We start from the raw sequence: 20,170 nt of genomic DNA, 5'->3' as shown, positions 1-20,170 counted from the left end.
GGGCAACCTGTGCCAGTGCTCCGTCACTCTCACAGGGAAGAAATTCCCCCTCACGTTCAGGCAGAACTTCCTGTGCTTCAAATTTTGCCTACTCAGACAATACTCAGTTATTCCTGGAGGTATGAGGCTACAGGAAACTTTTAACAATTCTTGTATTTAATCACTCATAAGACTGATAAAAAATTACTTACTATTTAAAATATCACACTATGAAGAAGCTAAATATGATACAAATCTGTGCAAGCTAATGAGATGTTAAAAAAGCTTGCAAAATTTTAAGCTGATATTCAGTGACAAAATTTCACTCCCCTTTGCCTCCTTTTTTCTTGCAAGTCATAGTAAACCATCTTTTGCTCTACAAAAAAAAATAATTCTATCTGGGGTGGCAAATATACTATAGCACAACTGCACAATAAAGATAAGATTTATCTTCAAAACGGCTCGCCTGTTCCAGCAATCTGAGCATGACATGACCTATTGCTAAAACTATGCTGTATAAGTGAAAACGTGCTATTGTCGAGTAAAGAAAATGAGTTGAGACCAATGAGAGAAGAGTTTTGTGTTTCAGGCTTTCCTAAAACCACTTCAGCAACAGAAAAGCAAGAGTTCCTTTAAAAAATAATGTGAACAGCATGAAACACAGCTGAACCGATTAAGCAAACCAATATTTCTTGGGAATCTTTGCTTATCAGATCAGATCCAAGTATTACATGTTAAAACTCTAGTATTGCAACTTCATCTTGATGTCTAAAATTCAAGTTATGCTCTTTTTGTTTCTTACATTTCTGCAGTTTATTCCAAAGTACCAGAAACAATTAGAAATTCAAAGATTCTTAATTCATGAACAGTACGTAAAAAACGTAGGTAGCAGCAGCTCTGCTCTGTTACCTGCCTCACAGTCACTCCTTGTTAGCCATCTCTGGACTCGTACAAGGGAAGACAAAACCGGACACAAACACACACACACACACGCATACATACACACACATACATATATTTATATATGTACACATACGTATGTAAATAAAGGTACCAAAAGTGGACAAAGTCTAATTAAACAGTGATGTGGCCCTGCTATCTGTCACTCCTCTTCCCTTCCCACGCGTTTGCACCACGATCTAACCCCAGAACTGCCACTTCCTGAACTCCTGCTCATCCGTAGGTCCCTGATATTTAGACGTCCATGATTCCTAGGCATCAAAGCTCTACTAATGAGCGTATCAAGAGTCTGATGTTTATCTTGTTCTACCCTGTCTTTAACCACAAAGTGACTGAAACTTAGGAACATGGAAGGCTTTCTCTTTTCCCCAAAGAGAACGCAGAGACGTCGCCTCCCAGACGCGTGTTGGGACACCAAGCTGCAGTCTACGGCGGAGTGCCCCGCGCTGCCGCTGCCCTCCCTGCTGCACACCACAACCATCAAGCAGAGAGAGGAAGAGGCACGACTCTCCCCCTCGGCGCCGACGGCGCTCACCCGAGAAAGGGGGAGCGAAGGTTCGGCGCCCGCCGCCAGCGCTGCCTGTGAGCGTCCCAGGAACCACTTACGGATGTCCCCTTGGGACGGGGCAGGACTCACACGCGTTGTCCCCCCCACCCCAGAGTCACGTCCACACACCTCAACCCTCTCGGGCACAACAAATCTTTCCTACTTCGGGTAAAGCGGGTGAGGGGAGGCGAGGGGAGGCAAAGAGGCTCCTTTTCACTCTCCTTTCCACCTGCTTCATCTTGTGGCAGCACAAAACGCCTGGCATGCGGCGGTAGGGGCGAGCTCCTGTCTGAACCGCTCGGGTGCCTGTCGGCTCTGAACCTGCTTCTGCCGCTTCTGGGAAGAGTTTTCTCCTCCCAGGGCGATACGCCGGCAGGGGAGGAAACGCCATCTGCTCTTCTGGCTGCCTCTGGAGCGGAAGGTGATCCCTCCTCGCCATTCGGAGAGAAGGAGCTCAGACACGTAAGGGCACAAGCTGCCGGGAGCACATGCCGCGGCCTCACGGAGGCAGGGCGTGCGGGAGAGCGGGGAGACGGAAACACGCGTCAGTCACGGCTTCCTCAAGCCAGCTCGCCCAGCTTGCCGGCTCTTGTGCGTGAACGGTGGAGGGTCTGTCTCTGCCCATCCACGGGACGCAGGATTTAGACACCCAGATCAGAGCTGTGAGGGGCGGACTCGAAAAGCTGCTGCAAGCCCTCGTGCTGCAAAATCTCAAACTGCCTTCCTCCCTTAACCCTATGCTGTAAACATTCGTAAACCCATTTGTAAACGTTTCTTTGGACGCTTAAAAAGAATATTAAATATGAACAATCTGTTCTTCAAATCACCATGCTGTCTACGTAAGATTACCCAGCACCTATTAGTAAGCTGCTTTTAAATCATCTTTGCATGCAATTATTGCTTTTTCTCTGTAGAAAAGGGTTTTTTTTATATCTTTTTCTCTCTTTGAGATCTAAAAAGGTCTGTTCTCTTTGAGTCTAGTGACTGATTTAACAGAAGACATGCTAAAAGACCATAAATTAAGAGATACGTTAAAAGCATAATATAGGGTTAGAAGGAGATGTCCTTTGGGATATTTAAAGTTGATGTCAAGCCCAGAATACTTCCTCATCTTTAATAATGATTTAACATATCTGTCCAAGAGCAGGACAGCAACCCCTATATAGAGACAGTTGTAATTTTTTCTATTTTCCATGATATGCATATATACGAATTTTGTGCCTTTTTACTACTTGCACCCGATAAAATTGCTTTATCTATTTAGTCTATTTTTGAAACTTTGCATGTTTGCTAGACTTGCTTACCCTTAAAGAAAAATCAAAATATATAAATGATAGCATAATTAAAATGGATTGAATAGCTATCATTTTATCAAGCCAATTGTAAAATCTTTTTGAATATGATAAAATCCATATGCTATTACAAATCCATTAGTTTGTTTAAGACTTAGTTCCTGAATCTCTTGTGCTACTATAACAGACTGGAACAAAAGAAATTTTAACCAATCTTTGTCAAGCTTATTCAACAGTATCCAAAGCATTAGCTGATCATTTTTGTATTAAAAACTATAAATAGCCAAATGAAGAGTTATTTTACTAATGATCTTCTAATCCTTGCCAAGTGACTATTTATTTGGCTCCTTTGTTTTACAGTATTTGGTTAACAAATTCTGCATATGCATTTCAGATTTTTTTTTTTTCAAAAGTTACCTTAGCAGAGGCAAACATTTTTTTTCAGATGCTGCCTGTGACTTCCTGGGTATTAGAAAAAGTCAGAGGAATTATTATTAAAATATGACTTCTGTTTACTACTGCACCTGTCTCTGGCTTATATCAGAGATTGGGGAGGGAGAGTGCTAAGATACCACTGACTTTTTTCTGTCCTTTTATAAGGTAGAATGGTCTATCAGATTTTCTTATTGAAAAAGGAATATGGATTGAGTATACCTGGCTTGGACATGTCTTTCTCTGCTGTCAGGCATCGGTACTTCATTCACTGAAACCAAGTCCTGATGGACTTATTCACTCCGACAGAAGTCAGTATTTTTTTCTCCAGAAATACTTCCATTCACTTCAGTGGAAAAATCTGCGAGGTATTCCTCAAAGTGAGCAGAATGTAGCAATCTGTTCTTTTTTCTAGCAGTTCTTGGTATGTGATGTTATTGTTCCCCCTCAGCATTTGGCAGCTAATAATCACTGTTCATTTCCTCTGATAAATAATGTCTTTGGTCCATAACAGTAAACCTAGTGGAGTAATATTTGCTTTCTTAAGCATACTTTGATTTCTATCAGCATGCAATGCTTGGCACAGATTAAATTATTAGTTGGTTCTCTTGGATGGTGTTTGGCATATTTGGCTAAACAAAAACTCTTTCTCATCTTCTCGTGTTTATTTCCTCCATTTTGAATTGTAATGCTTGCTAGCTTTGCATATCCTGAGCTTTGGAAGGATCTGAACAGAGAAGATGTGGTGTTTTCAGCAAATATGTCACTGTAAGCTACTTTCATTTCAAGAAGCACCAGAACTATCCTTTCATAGCTAAGTACTAAAGATACATTTATGAAATGTCATTTTAGCTGCAGCAAAAGAATCAGTTAAGGGGAAAAAGGAAAAAAAAAAAAGAAAAAAAAGAGAGAGAGTAAAATTTTGTCATGATCTGACCCAGAAGAGAATCTAAGAACATCCACTCTCTGGTGTCATTCTACATTCTCTAGCAAAACCTGCTAATTCCATTATTTTCAATATCTCTTATTACAGAAGCAATGGATCTTTAAAATACACAATGCTATATATTTAAGACTAGCAACAAAAAAAGGAGAAGCTACTGGCAGTTAAACCCAAGAAAACTAATGAAGTCACTCTCTCCTGATTTATCTAACTTTGAATTCCAGAAGAAGAGAAAGCAATACACTAAGCCAAAATACATTTTTGTATTTATAGTAAAAAATCTGAAATTTGTCACTGAAGATTTGATTTACCTTTTTCTGAAGTTTCTGTTAAGTGAAATATAAGCTATTTTTATCTGTCAGTAATTTAGAAAATATGCTAACAAAATGGGCAGCACAAACTGATCTTTGAAATAACCATTTGTCTAACTTGCAAAGAAAAGAAACACTATTAGAAGTATAAACAATATTCTTCAGCAGTATATAGTAATGGTTTCATAATTCTTAGACTACAGTCACAGATTTATTTCAAAATATATGATTAAATTCCGATAAAATAATGGACAAGAACATGCAAATATATCAGTTTAGTTAGAATCATAGAATCATAGAATCAGTTAGTTATAGATGTTATAGCTGATGATTTCAGAGCCTCAGAAATCATTAGAAAATTTTCTTTAACATGTTTTAGCCCTAGCATAAAATAATCACCAGGCAAAATAGGGCCAGACAGAACGACAGGGAAACATTTTTCTACAGAATAGAAACATACATGCAATTTCTGGCTCATTTCTTTCATTTTTCATTGGCAATGCCGTGTTAGGCTTTGGACTGCAATGTCAGGAAACCAGTGGTAAATAGGAAATGAAAACAAAGAGAATGCAAATGTTCAGAACTCCAGGAAGTGAAAAATGCCAGACATTTCCACGCTATGTTTAATAAAATGCGTGTACAAAAAAGAATAAAAAATATACTGCTTTGTTTGCTGTTATGTGAAAACATGAGAAATGCAATAGCACTTGACTGCTCCCTAGATTTTAATTTACACAACAACCCATAAGTAAAACTGACTTTACTTAACACAGTTTTAAATATATGAATATTTGTATGCAGTTACAATATTCCTGAAACTCTAACATATATGTATCAACAAACTTACAATATCAGACTTCTCCTTATTTATGGATATCTTTTCCTTAGTTTCCCTCTTGAACTAAATGTTGAAAATGGCAATGCCTTTTGAATTTTTGAGGCAATCATGCCAGTATCCAGACAAGTTTTTTAGGAAAGAACACTGTGATACTACAGGGCAGCCATGAAGGACTGAGGATGACAAATATGATGAGCTTTCAGGCTGATGCTGATTTCATATGTCTGTGCATGTGTGCGTACATATGTTAGTCCCAACCTCTAATGAAAAAGCAGTTACATCAGGTCTAAGGCTTTATGTTTTCCATGATGGTTAAGTTGTTTCTGTCCCACAGCTCCTTATAAATGTCCCATTCTGGTCAAACTGCTTCCCTTTCAGATGGCAGAACAGACCCTGTCACTAGTCCCAACCAGCCAGTTAGTTAGATTAAATCATCTAGCAGATTAGCGCCTTGATTGTACACTGTAATGGATTAGGAGGTATCACATGGCCACTGACAAAAATCAGATTTCTAGACGTTTTAACGCTCACTCATGCTCTCCTTCTAAACCTCTCATCTTCGCTTATCATTCAAGATAACTGTGTTTGCAATCTTCTGTTTTAAACAGCCATGAGATTAATATGTCAACTACTAGCTAATTTTTCTGTTGCTGGCATTTTAGCACATCCCTTATCTCTCCCTGTCTCCGAGATACTGCCTCCGGTTGTGTTGCTGGGACTTCAGCTTAACAAAACTGAACGTAAACTCTTCTCTGATACACTCTTGCCTGCCTGTAAAGAAAACACAATCTTTTCTATTCTTTGGTCTTTTTGGATTTTCCCCTTTTCCTTGCCCATCAAACTCAGGCCCTTCCTTTTCATCTTCAGGACATGCAAGGATAACCCTCTCTTCTGCATACTTCTTGCCAGGTTTCTCCCCCAGGCTTGTGTTACATCACCCTGGGATTTCTGCCCAATTTGCCTTTCCTGACTCCCTTTCAGATGCATGCCAAATACTGTTGCTCAGGCCACATTTCTTACTTGCTGATTTGAACTTTCCTTTGAACTCTGATTTGGCTAGTTTGTTCAGCTGTCCTCTCCAGTTCTCCATTCACTGTAACATTCAATTTTGGCTTCTTTTAAGCACCTCAGTAAGCCTGCACATCTTTATTACCATTTGCTGTTTCATTCTTACCCTTTCTTCCTTACACCATCACTCCTACCATCAGCACCTGGTTTTGTATGTTCATCCTCACTTGTCTCTGCCTTTGTTCAGAGAATTGACTGTGTTCATTAGTGCATCTTTGTGCTCCTTCCATTAGGTTCCCACCCTGAACCCATTTATGTCTTTTTAATTCCACTAATGCTTACAAGGAATCTGACAAACTCAGTTTTTCTTTCTGTTTCTTAAAGAACTCCCCATTTATTTCTTTTTGTACACTATCTCTACTTTTCTATCTTTTAGCTGAGTGCTTTTTAGGCTACTCTTCTTCAGTCCTTGGAGACAGGCTAGCACATCATGGATTATAGTGTAAACAATATTATGATAAGGCAAATAAAGACTTCTTTCAAGCAATTCTCTAAAGCAGTTCCAGGCAACAGTAATTGATCAGACCTGGCCCTCATCTAAAGGCCTTTCTTATGACAAGTTTAAATTTATCCCTATATCGCAGTCCACAAGAATGACAGCAAACTCTATAGACAAACCCAAGTTATCTCATTCAAGTTCCTCATTCAAGCTTTAGTTCAAGTACCTACAGCATGAAGCACAGTCTGGACCAGAAGACGGAGTTTCTATGTCAGATTTTACCGAATTGAAAGCAAGCTTTACATCCAAGATTTCATTCAGTGCATGTGATACATGTAGGTCATGCAGGAATACATTTAGCTCGCAGTATTCTCTGAATTATTTCATGGTTAGTGAAATTTGCTGCAGGATTCAGATGCTAGTAGATTATTTCACGCAAAATCATAAAGCTTTTCCCATATTTAAAACATCTCATAAATCTATCTGAAAACTTTAAAAGCATGCATTAAAATTACTTACCTTCTCTTGATATTGTCGTCGTGAAGAATCCAGAGACTGAATCAGAGCAGTCGCATGACCAACAAACATGGCATAACAAGTAGCCCCCACAATCATGCTCAGCATGGTTATCCAGAGATCGGACATGCTGACAGGAGCACGGGCTCCATAACCAATGCAGAGCATATGGCTCATGGCTTTGAAGAGTGCATAGGAGTACTGCTTTCCCCAGGAATCATTCTGCAAGAAAAGAGACAAGTGACTGAGCCAGCAAGCAGCTACAGGAAAAAATACTTCTGCATCCATATAGTAGGAATTTAGATCACTGGCTTTGAAGGAACAGCTTGGTAACATATCCTTGGAAGAAAGATATATGCCTTCTAAATTAATTGCTAGATAAAACATCACAGATTCTATCAGATAGTACGATAGTACTTACTTAGCACAATGATATGAAATAAAATCGACTGTTTTAATACATGATTGTATTCTTAAACTTGGGTGTTTACCTAATTACAAGGAGGCTAAAGGTCAATGTTACTTTACACTCTGAGGCAGGAGGATTAGAAAGAGCCGAGCACACAGACTTATCAAGTGTGTGAAGGTGGCACTTTAATTTAATATGCATTAACATAGTCATGTGGCCCCACTTCTTTCAGAGTTGTTGATTTTAACACACAACCACACTTCATCTTATCAGCTGCTTCACTTTCCAAGGAGGGAAAAAACTTCCAAGGAGGAAAAAAACTCAAAAAAAAATTGCATTTGTTGTTAATTGCTGTCATGTTATTTGTTGTTTGTCTGTTTATCCTGTTCTTCTTGTAATTTTGTTTATACCAGAAACACTTCTGTTCAAAAGGACTCTGTGTATTCTTCACCTTTAACCTGTGGTCATAGCTACCCTTCGCGAAACACAACTCAAAAGAATAGGTAAATTCCTGGGTCCTGCACTCTTGATATTTAGGCACCCCTTTGGATTCTTTCTAGGAAGATTAGAAGGACAGTGCAGTTCATTCACAGGCTATTAAAACTGCAAAGGTGTTTTCAACATTCCCCTTTAGCTTTGCACAGAATCAGTCAAAGGGGCTGTTCCCAGAGAAAAGCAGACATTTCAACACATTCCGAAAAGCCCTGGGAATCCTTGTTAGTTTTTCTTTTCTTTTCTTTTTTTTTTTTTTCTTTTTTCAATTTTCTTTGCCAAAGGAATGAAATGGGAACAGTTTTATAGCTGTTTATCACCCAACCCATCACCCAGGAAAACAAATTGGGCTTGGAGGCACACAGCCTACATGAGAAATCACAGTATTTATCACAGAGAACTGAGAATAATTTCAGAAATGAAGAAGTGAAGAACGATAAGATTAATAGTATTAAACAGTTACCTACTATAGTGTATACAGGATGAAATGTACAGGATGAAAAAATAACAATTCTGCACACATAAACAAATCTCCAGATCACATTTTATATATGAGATGTGCCCAAAAAAAAAAAAAATCAGTATTTTTATCTCTGTTCCACCCATGAAAGCTTTGCTCATATTTTTTTCATTTCTCAAAGAGCTTCAGGCTTTCTCTCTTCCTATCTTAAATGCCAAGGATGCTAATTATTCTTGCTCTTTTCGTTTATTCAAACCCTATCAGCTAAAATAACTGGTAACAGGGAATAAGCTAACAATTCTTGTATTGCAGACGACAAAGTTAATATTTATTCACTGATACAATAATTTACAAATCAATGATTCCTCTATTTACATTTGTTTCATTTTTCTAAGTTTATAAGCTTTTCAGATTTGTGAACTGCTTATGTCTTTACAAAGGGAACTTGTGTTGCAAATGCTGCTACGGAATAATTTTTCAGTGTCTGTACCAACAAAAAGAATTATCTTACATTAAACTAGAACTCTTGGGAGTGGTAAAGGTTTCATTGGGTAATAAGGAAATAAATTTCCTTTTGTTTTGGAGTTGCAAAAAAAAAAAAAAACTCCAAAAATGAAAGAACTGGAGATGCTTCCTCTAAAAATCTCCAGTTTGGGATTCAGATACCCAGATGAAGTACACGAAACCTCCTCTCTGTCTGGGTCCGTGCAGGTATTTTAGTCAAGATCCCCTATCTCCTAGGAAAGTACCTTTACAGTGATCAAAGTATGGTGTATTTTGAAGAGCTTTCCATCCAGCTGGTATCAATCTCTTTTGGATTAAAGTGATTAATATAGGAATTCTTACAGAACTATATCAAATTTATTGCAACTGACAGTTGTAGCTTTATGTACACTAAATTGGGCAAAATAGGCTACTTGCTGGAAAAAAATGAAAAATAATAATAATAATAAAAAGATTGTCCTACTTTGAGGCTATAAGTGTTGTTATTAAAGCCACAGCATTCATGAGGCTGCAAGATCATGACTTTAGTTCTTGCATAGCTCCATATAGTGGATCTTGCTCCTAAACTGCACTTCTTAGCATTACTGTATTACCAATATTTTTTTTAATTAAGCTGATCTTGACCTTGTCTATTAATTTTTTCCATTATATCCTTGTGTAATACATCTCAAATAAAGTTCTTTCAATGAAATTAAACCTTTACATCAAAATCTTTGATTTAATGCAAAAACTGGTTAATTTTATTTCTTGACTGAGTCCCATTCCAAATTTGTGAATTACAATATTAAATAAAATATGATTGTCTTTAGGGGAGAATAAGAAAATGACAGACTATTTCTACCAAATATGTATCTGAGTGAGTCAAAAACAAATGAAATATTACTTGAAAAGCAGTAGCATGGGGAGTAATGACAGAACAGGAACAACTAAAGTTGTACAACCAAATAGATGGATGGATGTTCAATCATATAATCATCTCTATATGTAATCCCGTAGGATCCCACAACTCAGAGGCATTAATTACATCTGAATCCAGACAGGAGGTTAGGGCCATCTCAAATAGCCATTTTGTTGCACAGTCTGCATGAGATATTATCTCAGTGTAGACTAATCACAGTTCAGACATCTGAGAGTAGATGGTCCTGAGATGGATAGAAAGGGCCTAGCAGGAGAAAAAGACCTAGTGAAAAGGACTGACAAACCATTTAAATTCAGCTTGTATTTGCCTGGGGATTTTGTTGCTGAAAATATTTGCCAATGTTTTTTGATTTCTTTCTTTCCTTAAAAGTCAGTCAGTTCTTGTAGAATCAGTCTCACATGCTTGTCTTTTTAGTTTCTGTGGGGATTTTTAAAAAATGTGATGTGGAATGAATACTGCTGTGAAGAGTAAAAATTCAATATTTACTTGTTTTTTCCTTGAAGAGTAAAAATTTCAGTATTTCTTTTTTCACTGATTTAGCTGGAGTATAGAAATAACTTAACAGGAACATTGTTTCTAATGTCAAATTAGAAATCTATAAATCATGTATGCTGCTATCAATTTTACAATATAAAATCAGAATAACAATTAATTCAGCGTTTTTCAGTTTGTGTTGTATAACCTAGGAGTTTGGCAAGAGCACTGTTAACTTTGTTCAAAGTGACAGATTGGAATTTTCCATAACTGGACTCCAATGTGCTGCACTTTGCTATATGAAAGTGAGGTGTTACCATCTCTCTGTTATTGGCATACAGAGATTTTTTCATTACAAAGCATTTTTGCACTTGCCTCATAAGGCAATTTTTACGTAACGCATTCACAGATAATATTCTTGGATTACTTAAAACTCTTCTTATGAAATAAACACTGCTGTGCTTTTACATATTCAGCTTTTCTTTAACATAATTGTTAAATATGAACAATATTTATTATGTAAACGTACTGTACACTAAATATCTCCCTAGATGGTCATATTTCTAATGTATAGATTAAAAAAAATAAATCAAATTATTCTGTAAAAAAGGGCATTTAATTTCCTAGCTGACAACAAGTTTACAGATTAGCAGTAATCGGTTTAAAATGTTTTAAATGAAACGACATTAATTTGAAAAAATTATTAAAGACTCTAATTGTGAGAAATACCAAAGCAGTTTATGCAAGGACTGATTATGTAATATAGCTTGATGACATTAAGAAATCCTCACATTTGTAGAAGCAACAATCACTGATCATTTGCAATTAGTTTTGTAAGTGTATGCATTAGTTTAGGAGTTAGTTTGAAGAACATATTCATCACAGAGCGCTCTTCATGTTTAAGGGTCTGTTTCCAAGCATCTTCCCTGACTAGAGGATGTTATCTTTACCTCATAATTTCACATAAACCTGCTACAAATACCTTCATGGAATATTAACTTTTCAGGTCATAAGAAATAAATCACAAAAAGGCCAAAGGGGACCTTTTAAGGGGCAAAAAGAAAAGACAAATAATTTTTCTCAGTTGGATTAAGAAAGGGTTTCTATGTTACTGGAATCTATGGAGGTTATTACTAGGAGATTTTTGTTGTCATCAGACAAATCAGCTCTACTCCCACATTGCAGTTATTCCCTCAGGCACAGCTTATCTTCCCTCAGCCGTACCCCTGCACTGAGATATAAGTTGATTTAAAAATCTTGTAACACGGAAGCTATTGCAGGGACAGTAGTGATTTCCAAAGTTTGCCTGGGTTCCTTTTTTCTCCCACATCCCAGGAGCTGCCCGTGCCATGGACACTCCGCTCAGTTTAGAGGGGCTTTACCACTATGGAGCAAAGACTCATGTAGGAATTAAATGAAATGATCCTGAACCCAGATTTCCGATTCTCCTTCATAGACACGCAGCAGGAGTGGGGAAGTTGCCTCTCTCTACCCCAAAAGAGCTTTCCTTGTTATCAGCGACACATGTCCAGGGACGTCCACTGTAGCTTTTGGGTTCTTATGAAAGTGAGTGAGAACTGAAGAAGAGAAGATAGACACTAATCTTGGCAGGATATAGAGTGTCTGTGTCTCCCCTAGTAAAATAAGAAGTATCAGAAAGCATTTCCAAGCTCTGTAACGTGAAGTACTGCTAAAAGGCCCCTGGCATGGTGTTGGCCAAGTAATACCAAGCCTACTTGGGAGCCGATAAGAGGCAAGAAGCTGTGTTTCTTGTCCAACCCTACATCACCTAACTTCAGTGGCCAAATCTTCACAACTGTTACACTTAACTTTCCATACAACCTCTATTAACCTCAAAATGTTCTGGATTTGCCATCTACATGTCTACAAATGTTGACTCTGCTCTCATACATTTCAGAATATTATGTCTATTAGCAGTAATATGTGTATAACACCAACATCAAACTAGAATCATGTCCATATGCAAAACCTGCCATTTCAACATTCATATATATATTTTGATATGGATATACAGCTTACATAGTGGTTCATCAATCAATTACACAATTTACTGCCTTCATACAATACCTTAGAAAGTTACTGTAATCTCAAGACAACAAGTGACACCATAATACTATCTATATATTTCAACTTTCAAAGAAGTTGTTTGAATACCACAATGAATAATGAAGTCAGCCACGGAGTTTTGCGGTGTTCATTGTTTCAAAACTTAGGCGATGGTGAATTGGTAAATCTACTGTCATGCCAAACCTATATCCTTACAACAGCTATTACTACTTAGAATCTCTTGTCATTTTCTAAAACTTAGACAAAGGCAAGATGGAATCAGACTTGGGAGGCTAAAAATTCTGCTGTTATTCTAAAAATCTTAACAAGCACTAGGAAGAAGCATATATTTTAGGAAGTGTGTATGTACATATGATTTAAAGAAAAAAATCTAAATTGTTAAGCTCAATGGAATAAGCAGATGTCTTCAGAATCTGCTCAACATTTCTCTCTGCTGATACACAGATAACAGATGGTGCAAATGACTCAGCATATACTTTGAAGACTAACATAAGGAGAAAAAAAAATAAAAAGTGTTCCGCATTGCCTTTCACAAAAAAAGAGGTTTGACTGAAGGAGCAATGACTAAATATTATATATTTACTTTTTTGAGAGTTGTTACATGACTTTGCTGTCATTACAGCTTATTCATGTTTTGGTGTTACGTCCGTGGCACTAGCCATCAAACAAAAACACATTATCATAACAGATCTTTGTTGTTCTTTTGATTATTTTGCCTAGTACATAAAAAAAAGAATTGAATATTTATGCCTTAATACATTCTCTCATCAAAAACAAGCAGCAAGTATATCTACCTATGATCACTTCTTTATAGTAAGGAATAATAATTTTCTTTGTGGAAGCAGCGCAATAATTCATAAATAGCAACAGAAGTGCAAATATTTGGCTTATGCACACAGCTTGATCTTGCATATATATATGAGTTCATGTGAATAGGTCAATTACATTAAAAAGGACAGCTCACAGGAGAAGACATTCATACGCTTACAGGCTTATAGAGGAGGCTTCCCTGTACATTGCTCAGTACTGCTGTCTTTTCACAGATAAAATCAGAGATAAAATCAGAAATTTCTACAAATTCTCAAAATATTAAATTAAGCCTTATAGGAAAAACACTTCCTATTTCTCCATGATTCAGCTCTCTCTGATTCATCCTTTTATCTGGACATCTTCCTTTCCTAACTGAACCCAGAAGGCTACAGAAGAAAATTCTTGATGCATGAATCCTATTTAAAATAACATTTTATTCCAAAAAGGATTACTTTAATGTGAGTTTTTAAATAATCTGTTACAAAGCTTCTATAAAGTTTGAAATAAAATGGCAAAAGTACAGTCTATTTCTATTTTTCTCATGTGAAAATTTAACAGAAAATTTAACAGTGGTAAGAAACATTCTCCTGCTCTGGAACTTGTTTGTCTGTTCTTGTAACTTTTCAGAAAGTTGTGGTTCTGTGCTAGATCTATTAATACTCTCCAAAACCCATTCCTGGGCACAGCATGAGAGTTCGCACTCTCAGGTTATGCATGTTAGGTCATGGATGACTCCTATTTAGCAGTTCACTTGAGGCCACCTTCTCTTGGTAACTAGGAAAGTTCAATGGTATGGAAGCAGGCTACGGATTCGAATAGCCTCCATGAGAGAAAAGCAACTTAGACATATTGAATTTAGCAGCATTAATATAGCCCCTATGTCTATGAGTTAGTGACAAACCGAGACACAAATACCAGCAAAGGAATCTTCCAAAATGTACCTCTTCCTTCTGCACAAAAAGTGAGATCAGAATGCAGGGAAGCAGTTTGGCTATTTTTAAAAAGAGTTTTATTTCATTTCATTTAAGCACCCCGAATGCTAACTGCTTCTGCAATATGAACATTTAAATGCTCTGGGCCTTGCCTGTCAGCGGTAACTATTTTTGTACACATCCATTTTCAAAATTCTTAGGAGGTGGGATACCTTTTAGTATCATTTACTATCATTGGAGAGCACTCCTCCCTCCTCCCAATTAATGTCATTAATTCTTACATAATATTAAAAAAAACGTTTTTACAAATTCTGATCATTGGAACTGATCATGTTATAACAGCATTCTAGATTGCACTTTATTCTTCGAGATCTGATTTTCAAAATTTATCAGATAATATAATAACCTGATGAAGACATTTGGCTTTCTGCTTGCTCTCACTCAGGGTGTGTTGAAGCTTACATCATTCTATTTTTTGATCCTGAAATAAACTTAGGTCATTGCTTTAAAGAGGTTGACTGGAAAAGAAATACACTATCCATCAAGTTGATAATATAGAAAGGAAGAATCAGAAACTTTCCCAAAAGATCCCAAAAGGTTTTATTATAAGTGATTACAGAAATAAATACCTCTCCAAGTTTTCATTAAACATAGTTTTGTTTTGCAAACAAGAGTTGTATTCCAGAGATGTAATACTTTATTACCAGAAAAGAAAAAAAAAGGGTCAAAACAATGGTGCATCTAATGAGAGAATATGTAAATCCTGCAAGAAATCTTTTGCATGAGAAACTGAAATAAGAAATAAGATGAACAGTGGTTCAAGAGATTTAAAAATTCTGAGTGCTTTTAAGACACCCTATCTTTGTCTCTGCTCTTTTTAGTTGGTGAAAGGAGATGGATATGTTTACTTAACAAGCCTTGAGCACAGAATCCAGCCGTTTATGAAATGCTTTTATAATGCAACCACCGAGAAAAGCTTTGAATTTTCAGCAGTAGTTATCTGATAGTCAAGAATAGGCAGATGATAATGCGAGCTTAATATAGCACAGCTCTGGGAGACAGCTGAAGGAGTGACGTGACATAAACCTGACTCGTGACTCCACAGTGTGCTGCTTTAGTAGGAAGTAGAAAGCAGAATTTCCATTGTCATTGACGATATTTACAACCAATTTAGAAAAAGGAACTCAGCAGAAGGAGCTGCATCTCCGTATTCCCTCGACAGCGCACACTGGACAGCAGATTATGTAAAGCACCTGATTCCAAATTATAAAATGACAACTGAAAATAAAATGTTTTTGAGAGCGGACACTTAACTTTCCGAGTGCTATCACTGTTCTCCATGAATCAAAGTAATTCTGAAGCTATGTAAAAGCAGCGAAGAAAACTACTAACTTAGGAAGTCGCAGAAAAGTCTATTATTGGGAAAAGGTCGGGAAAACTGTTGATATACCATCTGAAAGGTGGATAAACAGACAAACACAGATACACAAAATTATAATGCCACAATACTGTCTCACTAAGAATACCTCAAAATATTCAAAGCTTGCTATCTGATTTCCTTAGAAGTACTTTCACCCTTGTTCTACGTACATATATATTCAGGCAAAATAGTCTTTTTTGTTAAGTATTTTTAGGAATATGTCCTTAGAAATTAAAAAAAAATATATTTAATTACAGATTACAGTAGATTAAAATGGGCTAATATAATCTGCTCATAAAAGCAAATGTGTCTACACAGGGTCTGAATATTCTTTAAACGTCAGCTTAAAAATGAATCAAGGTGAATCAATGCTACTTTCACCCACAGAATCAGTGTAACAGTTGTGACTAGGATTCAGGGCGTTCCAGATCACTACATATTCTTTAAAAAATAGCTTCCTTCCAAGGCAAGTTGATGTTTTGTATCCCACAGACAAGCTGAAATAGTTTTCTCTTTAATCTAAAGAAATAATTTTTATCATATGCTGCTTTCCCTTTAATCAATATAGTTTTTAAGGCACAGATTCAGTGTTTTCTAAAAGATCTTAAGAGTTCTTCTCCAGTTAGCTGGTATTAAGGGCAATACTTATCTTACCAGTTTTTCAATTTATTTCATAATCAGATGCCTTTGAGAGTTTAGGATACCCCTAGTTAACATAGAGTTCTTCATGAAAATTAATTTACTAAATACCTGAGCCCTCAAGGGGCCAGCCTGCAATCTGGTAAATCGCAGCCCTTCATCAAGTACTACGTAAAGCTGTGAATTACTTTATTAGGGAGTGACGGCATGAAGCAAGGGAGTTTTGCAGTTGAAATCCTATTTTGGCACTACAAAAAGGACAAACTTTGGTGTCAAAGTAACTGGGCCAGATCTAGGTCAGAGGCTGTTCTTGCAGTGAGAACTCATCTGAGTCTCACTATGAACTGTTATTGCAGTCTTTGCGTGCCCTAAAACTGCAGGAGCTTCCACTGTTTAGAAGATTTTCAAGGTAATAAGAAAAAAAAAAAAAGACATAATGATTTAGTAGCCTAAACCTCACCCCAAAATGATTGCTATCCATTAAAAAAAATAAGAAATAAAGATTGGGAATTATTAAAAATTCAATCCCCTCCTCTACCAGAAGGGGTTTAACCTAAATCATAGAAGAATGTTCTAACTTTCAGGGTACCAACTACTCATACTGTGAGTGGGAAGGAGAGGAACATACTCCTTTTCTCTTCTAAAGCTTTCCTGCTGTCCTTGAAAGTATTGACAGAGCACCAGAGTGAGTGTGACCCTGCAGCACTTGTCTGAGACTTCAGGACGGTTCCAGCTCCTGCTCTAAAACTAGATTTTGTACGTTACTCAAGACTATCTCTGAGACATTATCCAGGGTTCAGGAACTGAAGCCGATATAAATACCTTAATCTCTAGGCAAAAGGTGATGCTCATTGTCCTTTACCTTCCCTGCCACAATTCTTTACTGTAAAGTGGGTAACTACATACAAGCGCAATCACAACTGAGTCTTTTGCTGGGTAGTGAAAGCACTCTTTTCCAGGCTGAGAGATGGGGGTTTGAGGGTAGACTGAATGCTCCAGCTCATGATGAAACATTTGGTAATGAGTTACTGTATTTTTGTAAAAGTTACTCTCAAAACAAAACAAAACAAAAAAATAAAATACCAATGACAAGCGAAATGTGTTTTAACCCTTTGAGTTTGAATACTCAAAACTATACAGATAATTAAATTACTTCTGGAAGAAGCTTTGTTTCCTTTTCTCTCTCTCCTCTCCAATGTCTATGTTCCTCTTCTTCTGTTTCAAGCTGCCTTTTGCCCCATTTGAAGAACCAGTAGACAGGAAAAATCATCAAATCTTCAGACTTTTAAAAGAAATGAGAGCGCCTGACTGTCTTTATCACTGTGTAATCAATAGTCTGTGCTCACTCTATCACTCTTAGGCACTCTCAGGGTAGTGTGCAGTGCAAAGAACTCCAAACTGCAGTCAACAAGGCTAGCTTCAAAATTGGAGGAGTATAGCAGAGTCACGACACTCTGACACTGCGTGCAGAATTCTGGCCTACTAATAAAATTTGCATGGATTCAAAAAGTGACTAGGCAAATTAAAGGAAGAAATACACATTAATGTTAAACTGTTAAACACAAAGATATCAGCTCTGTCCCCAGAAGTCTCTGAACTGCAGACTTCTGGAAGCTTGTAGCAAATGCTACGGAAACATCTCTCTGTGCTTGTGTAGAAATCTGCTCTTCGTCACCCTTGAAAATGGGATCTTGGGCCAGACAGACCATAGGTCTGACTCCGTATGGCCATTCTGCTGATCTTGCAATGTTATGTGAATGAACTCACAGCATCTGAATCTTTAGCAGGGCTCATTAACTTGAGTGCAGCTTTACAGAAGTATTTATATTGCTTTCAGGACTCACTTTAGCATCTTTGCATAGTGTTGTGCTGTATGAACTGTACAGCAAACAAAAATTCCCACCAGGATTTTGGAATCTCTCTCTCAGGAATTGAGTATGCTTCCTGGGTCCTGGGATGCAAAGACAAAAGGGGTTTTGTATTGTTTTGTTTTGTCTTCTGTGTATTCTTCTCTTCTTTCTTCCCTTCTTCCTACCTCTTCCTTATAAACCTCTTGTATTCCTCACCTGAGAGTCAGCTGTTGTAAACCCACTGATGCATAATTCTAATTATAATCTCATGTCCACCTTTTATATAGAACTATTTCATTAGATGATGCTTTATTTTTAACTGAAGAGTGATCAGGTGGGTTACATCATTCTACTCTATCACGTACATTTTCAATATGTTTCTTGTTGCTGATCATAGAAACAGCATTTCAAATACATTCATTTCTAGTTCTAAATTATCTACTTCCAGCAAGATTTTTACAATCTAAAGAGGGGGAAAAATAGATACTTCTAATAAGTCAAATTTTGAAAGAGTTTTATTGTTCTAAACTTTGTTTCCATAGATTAATGAATGCAGGAAATGGCTAAATAATAAAATACTAACATTTTATGGTTCTAGCTTTTATTTAGTCAACTTGTCTTCTTACAACTCTATAGTAAGTATTTATGAGGCAGTTGTTCCATTCTCAGAGCAAACGTAATGCCATTTAACTGTAGAGAAATGCTTTGAAAGCATATGGAGTACCTTCACAGCTGTAACATAAAAAGTAGGAAAGTATCTCTCTACACAAATTAAACTGTACTCCTTTGATTACAGGAAGACCTACAAAACTGTCCTGCAGAGCAACTATAACATCTACCTGCTGTGTAGCTTAAAGGAATTCAGGTTTCTAAGTCTAGATACTGAGGATGAAAGTGCTCTGACTTAAATGGGTAACACTGAAGCAGACGACCTAGCCGTCAGGACAAGCCCTGGAGGAGGTCTGTCACAGGAGCTGTGTGATTTTTGAAGGTGAGAGGAAAGGAAGAACACCGTGGTCCATGAGCGATGGAGGATGTACAGGATTAGTAATGGTGCCTTCCATTTAATGTTATGTACAAACAGGTATCTGTAACAAACAGTGATCTAACTTGTCCTGTGTTTTGTTTGAGAGAATGGACAGCTACGGAGGAAGGTATAGTAAAATTTCACATTATTTGACTTTAGGTGCTTAACTTGGACAGCTAAGTTAGTTGGCTAGTGTCCCTGGGCTCCCAACACAATCAGCAAAGAAATTAAACTCCTGCAGATGGTGAATTAGAATAAAAGCCTAATGCAGGTGCTCTTTATCACCTCCAGCAGGGATGTTCTCTCTCCATCAACTTCAGCAAGATCCTGTGCAGCTAAAGCCACCTCCACCGGCTTCCTAAAGCTCCCCTACTGAGCATTCTTGTGAGTTCATGGATAGACATATTTTCCTGTCTCTTCCTTGCTTGTATCCAATCATGAAAATTAAATTCCTAAGGACAGTCTCTTCCCTGAAGCTATGGTTTTATTTTATAATCTAAGGTTTTGCTCTTGCAGTTGACCCTGAGATTTGGACTGGGATATGAGATTGCCAATGCAAAGGCTCAGGGAATTCAGAGAGACTCTATAGGTGGTGCTGGGAATTTGTCAACACAAATTCAGTTCCAGCACTGTGGCTTTAATACATAATACAATGAGACGGTGTAATAAACCACATGAAGAAGCAAGCAACATACAGAAAGAATGCTTAGAAGACGAACTTTATAATTATTCAATTATATGGATAAAGTTATATAGAGCACAAAATGAGAGAATATTTGAATATTCAGATCTTGAAGACATGCCATTTATTTTGCCTAAAA

The 20,170-nt window shown here is 37.1% G+C and overlaps 1 protein-coding gene across 1 annotated transcript in view; it reads right to left on the bottom strand.

Moving 5' to 3' along the window:
* The window catches only part of HCN1 (hyperpolarization activated cyclic nucleotide gated potassium channel 1), a 198,495-nt gene that overhangs the window by 62,730 nt on the left and 115,595 nt on the right, over positions 1-20,170 (bottom strand). The window contains exon 4 of the mRNA XM_062599913.1: positions 7,329-7,547. Within this exon, the coding sequence (XP_062455897.1) occupies positions 7,329-7,547 (219 nt within the window). The remainder of the gene's footprint in view (positions 1-7,328; positions 7,548-20,170) is intronic.

Source organism: Rhea pennata, chromosome Z (assembly GCF_028389875.1).
Source record: "Rhea pennata isolate bPtePen1 chromosome Z, bPtePen1.pri, whole genome shotgun sequence".
In the NCBI taxonomy this organism is placed as follows: Eukaryota; Metazoa; Chordata; class Aves; order Rheiformes; family Rheidae; genus Rhea; species Rhea pennata.
This window is presented reverse-complemented; position numbering and strand designations above follow the sequence as displayed.